General features: G+C 36.3%; 1 protein-coding gene across 2 annotated transcripts in view; it reads left to right on the plus strand.

The window, feature by feature from the left end:
* LOC113816020 (protein YIPF1) overlaps positions 1-15000 on the plus strand; it is a 24915-nt gene that overhangs the window by 9574 nt on the left and 341 nt on the right. The window contains exons 4-8 of one of the 2 annotated variants that reach the window (XM_027368041.2): positions 8735-8927; positions 9159-9275; positions 9467-9621; positions 9825-10007; positions 11271-15000. The exon at positions 11271-15000 is cut by the window's right edge and continues 341 nt beyond it. In XM_027368041.2, coding sequence (XP_027223842.2) covers positions 8735-8927; positions 9159-9275; positions 9467-9621; positions 9825-10007; positions 11271-11759 — 1137 coding nt within the window. In that variant the 3' untranslated portion in view covers positions 11760-15000. Of the gene's footprint in view, positions 1-1348; positions 2717-8734; positions 8928-9158; positions 9276-9466; positions 9622-9824; positions 10008-11270 lie in introns of those variants that run through there. The other variant, XM_027368040.2, reaches the window with a different exon arrangement.

Here is a 15000-nt window from a genome sequence, read left to right on the forward strand (position 1 = left end):
TGACACAATAGACCCAGGATACTACATCTGTAAGTGGAATTGTTACAAGTAATGTATTGTATTATGCTAAGAAATATACTCATCATTATCAGACCTTTAAGCTGAGATAGAAAATAATTTTAGGTGCTCTTTGCCAAATTCCCATTTGCTGCCATTCAATTTACAACAGTTGCAGATCTGGTATAGTGTAGTTGTGGTTAGGTTGTATGCCTGTGTATATCTTATAAATGGGGAGTAAGGTGAAACTTTGGTTGAAGTTGGCTTTCTTTAAAAATTATTTTAAGGCAGTTGTCTCATCTATGAGGGACTATCATAGAGTAATATGTATCATATTAATTTACATTATTTTCTTGATCTTGGTTGTTTTTTGTTGCATTGTTTTGTAACTACTGCCATCATTGTTGTTTTGTGTGTATGATAGATTTATTATTTCAGAGATTATTTTAGGAAATGCTTGGTTATCAGAAGGGCAAGATTTGCTCTCAGAGCATGGGGAGTCACACGTAAAACACGAGTAATTATTGACATGTTTTGGAAAGCTAAAAATAGAAAAGAAAAAAAGAGAAGGTTTCATTAAGAAGATTCATATAGGAACATACATGTTATATATTACTGAGATTTATTGTTTAATCATATATTTTTGTGAAAGAGGGGATTTGAAAGAAATTACTTAATTATTCTATTACAGGCATTTTATAGGTAGTTTTTTATTTAATATTTTTATAATAGTATCATCAATATTATTCTTTGCACATCAAAGCATAGAATAGAGAGTCTTCCTAAGTTAAGTTAGTTGACATGTATGGTGGAATAGTTTATATCCATGTAATGTTCAAAGACTCATATAGTGTTGATTTTTTCTTTGTATGTACAGAATTTATATGTACATTGTAATTTTATATGAAAATGGAAATGTTAACTTTCTACCTATCAAATACTATACATCAGACAAAAATCTAATTGAGATTCGTTTTATAGTTATTTGATGTTTGGATATTTATATTTTATATACATTTAAGTCATAAGTGCACTGTTGCTGTATAAAACCCCACAGAATTGTTTACATTTGACAGTAGATAATTTTCATTTGTGAAATTTCTTTCTGTACTTTAGATTTGTAATGGTAACATTTTGGAGTAGATGGGAGCCAGTGAATAAGACATATAATTTTATCATCATTTCCTTATTGTTTAAGGAACTATTTTGCTTCTAAGTTCTTTATTAGTTGAGGCTAAGCAGTTGTAGTTGTTGGATTGTAAAAGATAAATTTATTTACTGAAGTACTCATTAGTTAATATGCATGATTGCAACTGAGCAGATGAAGAGTGAGGACATGTGTTACTTGCAGGTCAGTCCCAAGAAAAAGAAACGTAAAATGGATGTTGATAGCACCCCAGTTTTGTCGTTCCTTCCTCCTGAGGTGAATGTGCTTGCAGTCCTACAAGAGAGCATGCATGGACTGGTGGACCTAGTACAAGTTGCAGTTCTGCAGGTTAAAGAGAAGAAGCTGATATCACGTGCAGTCAAGGAACTGGCAATCAAGCTGCCAGTTCCCTCGCTAAGTCACTTGAAAAGAGTGAAGAAGATTGTTTCATGTACAGAAGCAGGTGAAGACATTTCAAAAACTAAACTTGGAAGAGAGGATGCAATGGTTGTATACTTGGATTACTTGGAAAATTTTGGCATTCCATTTGTGGAGCACTGGGAGGATGATAATATAAACATGCTGAATGCAGATGATTCTGCCAAAGTTTTGACCAGGCTTAAGGAGAATGACATTGACATTTCCTTGTTTGAGGAACGGGTGTTTGCCTCCAAAGTGGCCAAGTATGCACCAAGGATAAGGAAAATATATGATCAGGCAGCCTTGTATTGGCCCTGCACATTCCATGAAGATAGCTATCTTACACAGCTTTCTTCTTCCAATTTCTTCAGTGAGGAAGAGATGAAGTTGATTGTCCACTACATGAATAAAGCAATCCAATTAAGTCACTTAGCCAGGAAAAATGGGGCCCCAGCCATTGGAACAATTATAGTGAATGATCTGAAAGGTACTATAGTTGGTAAAGGCGTTGATGCTAGGCACAGACACCCATTGCAACATGCTGTAATGTTGGCTATTGATGATGTATCCCATCAGCAAGGAGGCGGTTCATGGCCAAAGCAGAAGTTGTCATCACAAATTGATGATGAATTACTTTCTGTAGATTCTGAAAATGGTGAATTAGAAGCAGGGACTGATGTATCAAAGCCAACAGATGAAAATGAAGTCCTGAAGTCCAAGGAAAAAAATAATGGCAATAATACAACTGATCTTAATGCCCAGAATAATGTAACCAGTAACCCTATATGTGCTTCTCAGAGTATGGACTGTAACAGTGCATGTGAAAGTATATCATACATATGCACTGGATTTGATGTGTATATAAGTCATGAACCATGCATGATGTGTGCCATGGCGCTTTTGCATTCAAGGGTGCGCCGAATATTTTATGCTTGCCCTCAGCTTCAGTTTGGTGCTCTTGGGTCACTTACTAAATTGCATACTCTCCCAGGGATTAATCATAGATATGAAGTCTTTACAGTCACTAAAAGATGAGTTAGATTGTTAATAGATAGGAACAAAAAGTATTCAGTACAAATAAAACCATTGTCTTAATGAAGATTTCACAAAGTAAGTGGATTTTTTTATATCTACAATAAAGATATATTGTGATATGATGTTTCATTTTGTAATACTTGACTTTTTTGTGGAATTAAACAAGTCAGTAGCACTCTTATTTGTGTAATGTTATTTTATATTGTTATGAACAAGATCCTGTTAGCTATTATAACAACTTTTGGGATTAGGGAATTGAGTATATAATTGAATTGTTGATGTTTGAAAGAAAGTTCCCCAACAGTAAATGTGAATAGTTAGCCATTCTAGATCATCATCATTTATTTAGTAGCAGACATGATCCAAGCAATGGAGCCAACACTAGGTTATTATTGATTTATTGTTGGGTTATTTAAGGATTGATAGCAAAAAACACACACAAAAGAAACTGTAATAAGATTCAAAGCCCACACTTGATTAACGAGATGTTTCTCTGCTGATGTCTGAACTGAATTGTGTTTTACTAAAGGGACCAGCATCCTAGTAGTGATTAGGGTTGGTGGATTAAAGATGAGTTTTAAACAGCTAGGAAAAATTAAGTAGTGTAATAAGGGCATAATCCCAGACCACCCAACAGCTTAGTAATGGATTTCCTGCACATGTGCATATATATGTACATGTATACCTGTATATCCATATAAACACATACACAAGTTAGTACATTTACACGTAAAAAAACAAATAGAGTGGCCTGAGGCATGCAAAAATCACATTCATGTAACATTCTTGGTGCTAAGGTTAGGAACTGCCCCGAATTCACAACCTTTTCCTTTTTTTCCCTTTTCCTTTTCCTTTTCCTTTTTTTTCCTTTTCATTTTCCTTTTTTTATAGACCTATTACCATATCTTGCAACAAACCACAGTTGATAGGGAATTAGCTTCTTTTTCTTTTCTCTTGCAACTATAGTCTTAAAGTTTCATACTAGACATTTTAGTAAATCATTGGAAAGTTTATGAAGATTTACAGAACCTTCTTGTTTTGGATTAAGGAAATTTTCCACCTTTTTCCCTCCAAATGTCAGAAATACCAAACAAGGATTTCTTTGAATACTTTCTTTATACTAGAGTCATTCATGAAAATAATGATGATAATACTGAAAATGAAAATGATGATAAAGAAAGATAGTTATGATAAATGCAGGACACATTACCATACCCTGTCCCTGATTGCATACCCACATAAATTTGGCTGCAAAAGATGTTAGAAAAAATTTGCACAATATCCCAGTATTAAAAACATCTCTTCATTAACTTTTATCAGTTTTATCCCCCTCCTTTCCTGGGGACAGTCAACTTCATTTTTTACAAGTATCCATAATACACAAAATAGGATACAGAAAGATACAAATTATAAGATAAAATCATTCATACATTGCATGTCTGAAATATAACTAGAAAAAGTCGTAAAGTTTTAAAATAAACAAATGAAGTTTTTTTTTTTTCTCTTTCTTTCTTTTTTTTAGCTTCATTTCTAACTGGTGGAAAAGAATTTGTAGTAAGAAATGTTAAATTGGAATATTTCAGAAAGTTGAAGCGTTCATACGAAACATCAATAAATCCACAGCTCTACCCCTTGGTGACTCCCACAAATGTAGACATTTAATACTTCCTTGACATAGTTGAACGAAAAGTGTACCAAACAGAAAGTGGTGGTGTATGAGTTCTTTTGCAGCTGGCAACATGGAGAGTTTGACACAGACAAGAGCTGGGGTGGAGTATGGTGTTGTAGGAGGGAGAGGGGAGGCTTGTAAGGTTTGGACAGGGTGAGTAAAGGCTGACAGTGGTCAACCATATGTCCACAGACATTTCCCAGCACCAAGGGAATACTCTGCTTTCAAGGAAAATAGATGAGTAATAGCAGTGACTATGATAAATTGTTAATGAACCCGGTATAAACCCACACAATAGGTGGCAAACAATCAAAGTCCCATTTTTGGCATTTTTCTTTATATAAAGTGCCATATATTCCTCCTGAGCTTGGAAGACGAAGTCATCTTTGTATATTTGTGTTGCTGTGTTTAAACCTTGAAAGGTTGTATTACATGTGTAGGTTGGTAACCCCAAGCACAATGTGGATGGAGAAGAGTGCTCAGGGATTATCATATAGTAAAATACACTTTGGAAATTTCTCATTTCCTGTAGTTTATGATTTTTAATTATGGTGCTGTAGCACATCATTGCAAAATATCCTTACGTTGTTTTATGTCATTTAGAAAATTGAAAGAAATCTTTGATTCTCACTCTGCATGTATACACTTCCTCAACACTACACTTGAACTTATATTTAGACAACACAATGCAGCACTACTCTACTTCCCCAACCAAAGTCACAACAGGGAGTAGCAGGGTGCTACTAAACCTCAGAACATGGTGGTAAACAATTACTCTCCATTCGAACCTGATAAGTAGTCGAATATGAATTTAGGCTGGCATAAGAGCACTGTAACCCTTGCTAGTTATCGGAAAGTACATACTATCTGAAATCTTTTGTCTGGTTTTCATATTTTCTTACTGAGATTTACATGTATTTATAAATCAAGGATGAGAGAATTCAGTAACAATAGTAAATAGAAAGATAATGCCTCTCTTTCAGCTTCCTCCTTTTATAACTTTTTTTTTATGCTATCCCTTTCTCTTCCCCAGTTTCCCTCTCTCCCTTATTTTCAGTTTTTTCTGCTCTCCCTTCATCTTATAGTTATATTTCTCCTTTTGTTCTCTCCCTTTTTTACCTCTGCCCTTCATTTTCATTGTCTTCCTCTTCCCTCGCTGTCCATCCCTCTCTCCTACCCACTCTCTATCTTCCCGCCCCCCCCTTCTTTCTATCTCGACTATCTCTTATTCATGCTTCTAACTTTTCCCTATCATATCACCCTGTCTTCTACCCTGCCTTCCTCTTTCCCACCCTCTTATCCACCCTCTCTTCCCCTGTCTCTGCAACACTCTGTCCTTCTTTTCCACCCTACCACCCTCTCCCACTCTCTCCCACTTTGTATTCTTGTCTCCCTCACTTCCACTCTCTCTCACCCCCTCACTCTTATTTCTTTTCCTGTCTCTCTCTGTTACTGTCTCTGTCTATCCCCCTCTCAACTAACCTTTAATCCTCTCTCTCCCTTTCCCACTTGCTTTCATTTCCCTTATTGTGTGTTTCCCTCCTTTCTCCCCCATCTCTCTCTCTCTCTCCTCTCCCTCTCCCCATCTCCTTCTCTCTTCTTCTCTCTCTCTATCCCTTTCTCTCACCTTCTCTCTCTCTATCCCTTTCTCTCACCTTCTCTCTCTCTATCCCTTTCTCTCACCTTCTCTCTCTCTATCCCTTTCTGTCTCCTTCTCTCTCTCAATCTCTTTCTCTCTCCTTCTGTCTCTATCCCTTTCTCTCTCCTTCTCTCTCTCTATCCCTTTCTCTCTCCTTCTCTCTCTCTATCCCTTTCTCTCACCTTCTCTCTCTCTATCCCTTTCTCTCACCCTTCTCCTTCTTCTCTATCCCTTTCTCTCTACCTTCTCTCTCTCTATCTCTTTCTCTCTCCCCTTCTCTCTCTCAATATCCTTTCTCTCTCCTTCTCTCTCTCTATCCCTTTCTCTCTCCTTCTCTCTCTCTCAATCCCTTTGTCTCTCCTCCTCTCTCTCAATCCCTTTCTCTCTCCGTCTCTCTCTCTCTATCCCTTTCTCTCTCCTTCTCTCTCTCTATCCCTTTCTCTCTCCTTCTCTCTCTTTATCCCTTTCTCTCTCCCCTCTCTCTATCCCTTTCTCTCCTTCTCTCTCTCTTTCCCTTTCTCTCTCCTTCTCTCTCTCTATCCCGTTCTCTCTCCTCTTGCTCTATCCCTTTCTCTCTCCCTATCTCTTTCTCTTTCCTCTCTCTCTATCCCTTTCTCTCTCCTTCTCTCTCTCTATCCCTTTCTCTCTCCTTCTGTCTGTCTATCCCTTTCTCTCTCCTTCTGTCTGTCTATCCCTTTCTCATTCGCCCTCTCTCTCTCCCTATCCCTTTCTCTCTCCTTCTGGCTGTCTATCCCTTTCTCTCTCCTTCTGTCTGTCTATCCCTTTCTCTCTCCTTCTCTCTGTCTATCCCTTTCTCTCTCCTTCTCTCTCTCTATTCCTTTCTCTCTCCTTCTCTCTCTCTATCCCTTTCTCTCTCCTTCTCTCTCTCTATCCCTTTCTCTCTCCTTCTTTCTCTCTCTCCTTCTTTCTCTCTATCCCTTTCTCTCTCCTTCTCTCTCTCTATCCCTTTCTCTCTCCTTCTCTCTCTCTATCCCTTCCCCTCTCCTTCTCTCTATCTATCCCTTTCTCTCTCCTTCTCTCTCTCTATCCCTTTCTCTCTCCTTCTCTCTCTCTATCCCTTTCTCTCTCCTTCTCTCTCTCTATCCCTTTCTCTCTCCTTCTCTCTCTCTATCCCTTTCTACCTCTCTCTCTCTATCCCTTTCTCTCTCCTCTCTCTCTATCCCTTTTTCTCTCCTTCTCTCTATCTATCCCTTTCTCTCTCCTTCTCTCTCTCTATCCCTTTCTCTCTCCTTCTCTCTCTCTATCCCTTTCTCTCTCCTTCTCTCTCTCTATCCCTTTCTCTCTCCTTCTATCTCTCTATCCCTCTCTCTCTCTCTATCCCATTTTCTCTCCTCTCTCTCTATCCCTTTCTCTCTCTCTATCCCTTTCTCTTTCTCTATCCCTTTCTCTTTCTCTATCCCTTTCTCTTTCTCTATCCCTTTCTCTTTCTCTATCCATTTCTCTCTCTCTATCCATTTTTCTCTCTCTATCCCTTTCTCTCTCCTTCTATCTCTATCCCTTTCTCTCTCCTTTCTCTCTCTCTATCCCTTTCTCCTTCTCCTTCCTTCTCTCTCTCTATCCCTTTCTCTCTCCTTTTCTTCTCTATTCCTTTCTCTCTCCTTCTCTCTCTCTATCCCTTTCTCTCTCCTTCCCTCTCTCTACCCCTTTCTCTCTCCTTCTTTCTCTCTATCCCTTTCTCTCTCCTTCTCTCTCTCTGTCCCTTTCTCTCTCCTTCTCTCTCTCTATCCCTTTCCCTCTCCTTCTCTCTCTCTATCCCTTTCTCTCTCCTTCTCTCTCTCTATCCCTTTCTCTCTCCTTTTCTTCTCTATTCCTTTCTCTCTCCTTCTCTCTCTCTATCCCTTTCTCTCTCCTTCTCTCTCTCTATCCCTTTTTCTCTCCTCTCTCTCTATCCTTTCTCCCTTCTCTCTATCCCTTCTCTCTCTCTTTCTATCCCTTTCTCCTTCTTCCTTCTATCCCTCCTCTCCTTCTCTCTCCTTCTCTCTCTCTCTTTCTCTTTCTCTCTCTCCTTCTCTCTCTCTCTCTCCCATTCTCTCTCTCCTTCTCTCTCTCTCTATCTCATTTCTCTCTCCTTCTCTCTCTCTCACTCCCTTTCTCTCACTTCTCTCACTCTCTCTCTCTCCCTTCTCCTCTCTCCCTTCTCTCTCTCTCTTCTCTCTCTCTCTCTCTCTCCCTCTCTATCCCTTTCCCTCTCCTTCTCCCTCTCTGTCTCTCTCTCTCTCCTTCTCTCTCTCCTCCCTCTCTCTCTCTCCTCTCTCTCTCTCTCCCTCTCTCTCTCCTTCTCTCTCTCTATTCCTTTCTCTCTCCTTCTCTCTCTCTATCCCTTTCTCTCTCCTTCTCTCTCTCTCTCCCTTTTTCTCTCCTTCTCTCTCTATCTCTTTCTCTCTCTCTCCCTCTCCTCTCTCCTCTCTCTCTCTCTCTCTCTCCTCTCATCTCTCTCTCTCTCCCTCTCTCTCTCTCTGCTCTCTCTCTCTCTCCTTCTCTCTCCTTCTCCTTCAGCTATCTCTCTCTCCTTCTCTCTCTCTCTCTCTCTCTTTCTCTCTCTCCTCTTTCCTCTCCTCCCTCCCTCCCTCCCTTTCCTCTCTCCTCTTCTCATCCCTCTCCTCTCTCTCCCTCTCTCACCTCTCTCTCTCTCTCGCCTCTCTCTCCCTCTCCCTTACTCCCTATCTCTGTCTCTCCCTTCCTTTTTCCTTCCCTTCCTCCATCCCTCCCCTTCTTCCCTCCCTCCCTCCCTTCCCTTTCCTCTCTCTCCCTCCTCTCTCTGTCTCTCTACCCCCTTCATTTATTAAACCATTCATTTGCACAACAGCTCATGGGTGATGAGGAAGGTGGTGAGCCTGTGGGACTCAAGGCAGGAGCCTCCTTTTGGAACTTCGAGTTTTACCAGCAGTTCTTTGACGTGGAAAGCAAGCAAGTGGGTGATCGCATTATCTGGTCAATGGTGCCGAAACCAGGGGTCAGCTACTTGCAGTCGTACATTCGTCCAAACCCTGATCTATATGGTGAGTCTGAGAGGTTGAATTCTTCTTGTAATGCATTTAGTAACTTCCATTTTGATTGCTATTTCCTTTTATGCTTGCTATCATGATTGTAATCATTTGTGATAGTGTCACATACATGTTTGTATATATTTGTTTTTTTGTTTATTGCTTTATTTATTTGAGTGTTTAGTAATGTCACTAAACTGGCACATTTATATATTTTTTACAGTCATGCTTTGTCTTTCATTTCAGGTCCATTCTGGATTTGTATGACCCTTGCCTTTACTACAGCAATTACTGGCAACTTGGCAAACTACTTGTTAACCAGACCAGAAGACACGTATATATGGAGATATGATTTCCACAAAGGTATATTTTTCTTTAGCCAGATATGTTGGTTTATGTAATACCCAAATTATTATTATCCTTTTATGGATGAAATATATATTTTTCAGTGTATCTGTTCTAGAAATGTATGATATAGTGTGAGATGTGATAATTAACTGCATATTTGTTCTCTCCTCCTTGAGCATTAACTAATTTTACTGTTACGTCAACAGTTACTCTAGCCGCCACCGCTATCTTTGCATATGCGTGGCTTGTCCCCTTGGCTGTGTGGGGCATACTAATATGGAGAGGATCTCGAGCAAAGATCTCACTGCTAGAATTGCTCTGTATTTATGGCTATTCCCTTGCAATTTTTGTGCCTGTGTCGGTGAGTATAGTGAACTTAGACTTTTGTCCTGAACTATGTTTGAATTGTGCACAAATATCAAAGCAAAGGAAAATTATTTCTCCAACTGCATTTACTTCTGAGTAAACAAGAACTTATAGATATCTTTCTCTTTTTTTTTCTTTTTTTTCTTTCTTTCCATCCTTTAACTATTTTTATTTATTTATTTTTTTATGTTTTCTTAGATTCTTTGGATGGTACCACAGCCTTGGTTCAAGTGGTGCCTTGCAATTGTTGCCCCCGTCCTAAGTGGGAGTGTTTTGGTGCGCACTGTCTGGCCCTCACTCTCACATGACACCAAGCAAGTGGCCATTACTATTGCTGCATTTATATTGATCCTTCATGCAACCCTCGCTCTTGGCTTTATGGTAAGGACTTTGAAGAATGTTGTGTTGCAGAACAGTTTCTCATTTTCTTTCTTCTTTTTTCTTTTTTTTTTGGGGGGTGGGGGGGGGAATATAGCCTCTCCTTTTTCCATAATTTTATTTGTTCTCTACAATAATGTTGATGTTAATATTTTTGTGGGATGAGCTCCCTTTTTTTCTTTTTTTCTTTTTTTCTTCATTTTCTCCTCCCCCCTGGGGGTACATATTTATCCTCTTCTTTTTCCATCCTCTCATGCTTTTCTTCTGTCCTTCCTTCCTTCCTCTCTTTCCTTCCTTCTTTCTTTCTCACTTACTTCCTCCCATTTACTTCTACTTCTACTTCTTCTACTTATTATTATTACTATTATTGTTATTATCATTATTATTATTATTAATAGTAATATAATGGGGGTACATATGTATCCTCACATTTTTCCATTCTTTCATGCTTCCTACCTTTCTTATTATTATTATTATTATTATTATTATTATTATTATTATTATTATTATTATTATCATCATTTTACTATTATTATTATTATTATTATTATTATTATTATTATTATTATTATTATTATTATTATTATTATTATGATACTGGGGATGCATATGTATTCCTTTCTTTTTCCATCCTTTCATTTGTTTTCTACAACAATGTTGATAGGATTTTTGTAGAATATTCTGTGAAGTTTGTGTTATAACCAATATCTGTTCTTTACAGTGAATGAAAATTGGGAGGTTCAGGCAATTAGTAGCCTGAGGTGATATATGTATGGAATATTTCACCAGAGATTTGATTAAGGGATAATTAGATAAACATATTCAAATCTTTTGGAAATAACTATATGATATTTCTTTTTTCTTTTTTGACAACCTGAGTAAGAATAGCAATAGGAAAGGGTGTAAAATACATAGTATAGTATGGGTGTCAAACTCATTTACCCAAGAGGGCTACATTTCACCTTAGTGTACAGTATACAGGCCAGATAATCATGAATTATACAATGAAACGACCATATGGTTGACGTAAAAACATAGGAAGCTATTTCATTCATTACAAATGTACTTGGATTGAGAAATGATGAGATATGTTTCGTCCATTGGTTTCCACCATTGTCAATAGGTAAAGGGAGGCATTTTATATTACAGTATTTGTTGTATTGATAGTGAAATAAAAGAAGCCACTTGAATAAAGCAGGCTATAATGTTAAAAACTGTAGCAAATATCACCTATGCTGCAAATATTGAATCTTCTAAAAATTTCAGCTGTACTTTTTCACTGCACCTGACCGGAAGGCAACACCTGTCATCCCAGCAACACCAGCAGCTAATCCCAGTGACAAGGATGGAGCAGCCACACAAAGTCCAAGCAAAAATGTGGCAGCCGAGGACCTTGATGCCAAGGCCAAGGAAGTGAAAGAGGGCATAGAAAAGATGGATCCAGATAAGGGGGATAAAGTTGTTAAAAAGGACCAAGCTGCAGCAGCCCCAGCCCCAGAGAGGAAAAAGCAAGAGAGAAACACACCTCTCTTAGCTGAAAATTTGCAAGGACCTGGAGCAGCTGAAGTAGGGGATAAGTTGAAGAGCGATGATGATCCATCAGTTGTTCCTATTAAGAATGACAAAGTGGAAGAAGTAAAACCCGTGGGGGAAAGTGAAAGCAAATTGCAGGATAATTCCACAAATAAAGAAGAAGAGAAAAGAGACACTGTAAGTGAAGATAAGTCAAACTCTGACACCCTTGTGTCAGCTTAGACAGAAGTATAGATATTGTAGAAAAGAATGGTGGCAAAGAATTATTTTATTGAATTGTACAGTTGATTGGACTAGTGTATGCAGAGCTTGTTGATATTTCTCTACAACTCTTTTTTACTTCAGTGAGTTCCATATTATCAATAAGATGTGCACATCCATTCCAAATATATTGTTTATTTGTAAGAGTACACATGGTTCTATACACTAGAACAAGTTCATGGGGGAATATGTCTTTAGCCATGCTGTCAAGCCCAGTCATACAGAGACACAGATATTGAATACATTTATTTTGTTCCACTCACATATGATATATATATATATATATATATATATATATATATATATATATATATATATATATATATATATATATATATATTTTATATATATATATATATATATATATATATATATTTTATATATATATATATATATATATATATATATATATATATATGTATGTATGTATGCATATTTATATATATGTATGCATATATATGTATATGTCTGCATATATATATATATATATATATATATATATATATATATATATATATATATATATATATATATATATATATGTATGTATATATGTATGTATGCATATTTATATATATGTATGCATATATATGTATATGTATGCATATATATATATATATATATATATATATATATATATATATATATATATATATATATGTATGTATGTATGTATGTATGTATGTGTAATATGATTTACACTTATAATCCCTGCACAGTTTTGGTTGTTTCTTTTGTTGTGCACCATTGTGTGATTATCAAACACTGATTTGGTAATTATTTTGTGTCATTTATTGTGGTGACCAGACTGTAATTCTGAATACTTGATGTACTTGTGTGAAAGACAGTTTTTCAAAGATTAAAGTTTTCTTACTGTGTCTCTTAGTGGTGAATTGCACTGGAACAAAAGTATTGATATATGCAGGAGCAAGGGAGAAATATCATGTCGCAGACTATTCCTTCTGTTTCTTTCAATTGTTTTTGTGTTCCAAAGTACTTAGTTATTGAATTAGAGAGTGCAGGTTTGAAGGAAAAGTTTCATGATATTTCTGACCCGTAGGTTGTAAATGGAAACAATATTAAAGCTGTAATATGTTGAGCTAACTAGCAGATTCAACACTACTGTCTGTGTCTCCTTCCCACTTTTGATTGTGGTTATGAATGACTCAGTTTCACTTCAGATCAGAGAATGACAACTCACCGAAGACTACTTTATTATTTTTTTTTAATTTTACTTCCTTCTCACAAAAAACAAAAGTGCAATACATATATAAGATTTTATAATGTATATATATACACATACATTCATATATAAATGTATGTGTATGTGCATATGTATATATATGCTTATATACACCTTATCATTTATGAAATTATTGTAGTACATCATTGAATAGGTTGGTATTAACAGAGATAGATGATTAGCATACTACATAAACAACCTTGGATATTTTCATTCATATATCAGATGTTGGGTTATTACACATTTTGCTTTGCATGAGTATATATAACTCTGTATCTTAAAAGTTTCTTTGTTTGTCTAGGGATGTAAAAGTAAGGTAGGTGATTACTTTAGGCATCTGTTTTATAATCCATCCTTTTGCACTAAGAATGGCTGTGATATTGTCACAGGGTGCACTGTGGTAAAAGTTATAGTCCAGGACCACAATGACAGTGGTCAATTTTGTTTACAGAGTGCTTCTATACTGAACAATTATCAGGAAGATCAGAATGTGGATTGTGTGAAGTAAGGAATGTAAGGAATTTTTAGGGAATATAAGGAATATAAGCTTATGACTGATGTGAACTGTTGTTGAGTTTTGAAATGAACTGTTTCTTTCTTAATATTCTTATACTTTAATGAATCACTAATCATTGAAGATATGTGGAGTTAGTCTGACACCAAAGTATGGCTTTTGCCCTTTTTTCTCTCTTTTACATTGAAATGTATTGCAGAGGGAGTGAATGATATTCCAAATGTGAACTTAGAGGAGAGACCTTAGCTTTCACATCAAATTAAAAATAAACAAGCCAATCTGGAGCTATCTACGGGCCACTAGTTTTGTAAGTTGTCCTGCACAAACGTGAACCTTTTAAGACAGACATAAATGGAAGAGTATTTGTAAGATGATATTGAATGTATGCCACATTATTTCACCCTCTTTTTAAAAATGATTTGAGAGTTTGTTGTTTTGCCAAGTACTGAGACTGGGTTTATTGTGATACTCTCAGATGGCAATGTTTTTGTTTTGTTTTTCCTTTGTGTGAATGGTAATTTATTTGAATTTCTTTGTTTGCAAAGTTTGATTATATTGCTTATTTATAAACATTCCATACATGTGGAGGTTATAATGTTATTCTGATTATTGAAAAGAAAAAATGTATTGCTCTAAAAATATGGAGAATGTATGTATGGTATTGGATATGTTTTTCTTCCTCTTCTTTTTTGTAAGCTTTAAATAAGTAAAATTATTTCCAAAAGGCATAGTATATTAGTTTCCTTGTAAGACAATTAAGTTTTAGTTTTCAGATTTCAGTGTATTGCTGTAAATGAGGGCTTAGAAGTGCAGTTGATTTTGTAGTTAATATGCTATATATAGTATATTCAGTGTTATGAGTTATATCATCTTAACGTGAATCACAAGACTTCCTGGCAAAATTTAAAGCTGGAAAAAAAAAGAAACAAAGAATGGTCTACCAAATTGCTATGATTTGTACATCATTAATTGTTTGTATATAAAGATTCAGTAGTTTTTAACATCACTTGAAATTTACATTATTAATTACATGATTTACAGATATGACCCCACTAATAACCATGATATAGTCAATTGAAGGCTTGGTAAAGTGTGTTTTTTTAACAAGATGCATTTGAGCATTACAAGTGTGTTTCTTTTGAAAGATTGCATGTTAATGTGTGTTGCTTTGGTTAGGTTGGTTGTATTATGTTAAGAGAGTGTGAATCCTATGGTAACGATAATTTTTCTGGTGCTACAGGTGGTGAGTATCTTTATTTCCCAAACAACGTCACAGACAGATCCTGCTGTCTTGAGAAGCATCAACAGAAATTTATCTATAAGAGAAAAATGAGTGGAAGTTCTGTTTGTAACTTGTTAGTAGTTAAGGGAGATATAAATGACCTTTTTCATGTGTACATGTTTTTCTAAGGTACAGTTATATCTGATATCAAATATTACTGGTG

This window comes from Penaeus vannamei, chromosome 7 (genome assembly GCF_042767895.1).
Source record: "Penaeus vannamei isolate JL-2024 chromosome 7, ASM4276789v1, whole genome shotgun sequence".
NCBI classification, from domain to species: Eukaryota; Metazoa; Arthropoda; class Malacostraca; order Decapoda; family Penaeidae; genus Penaeus; species Penaeus vannamei.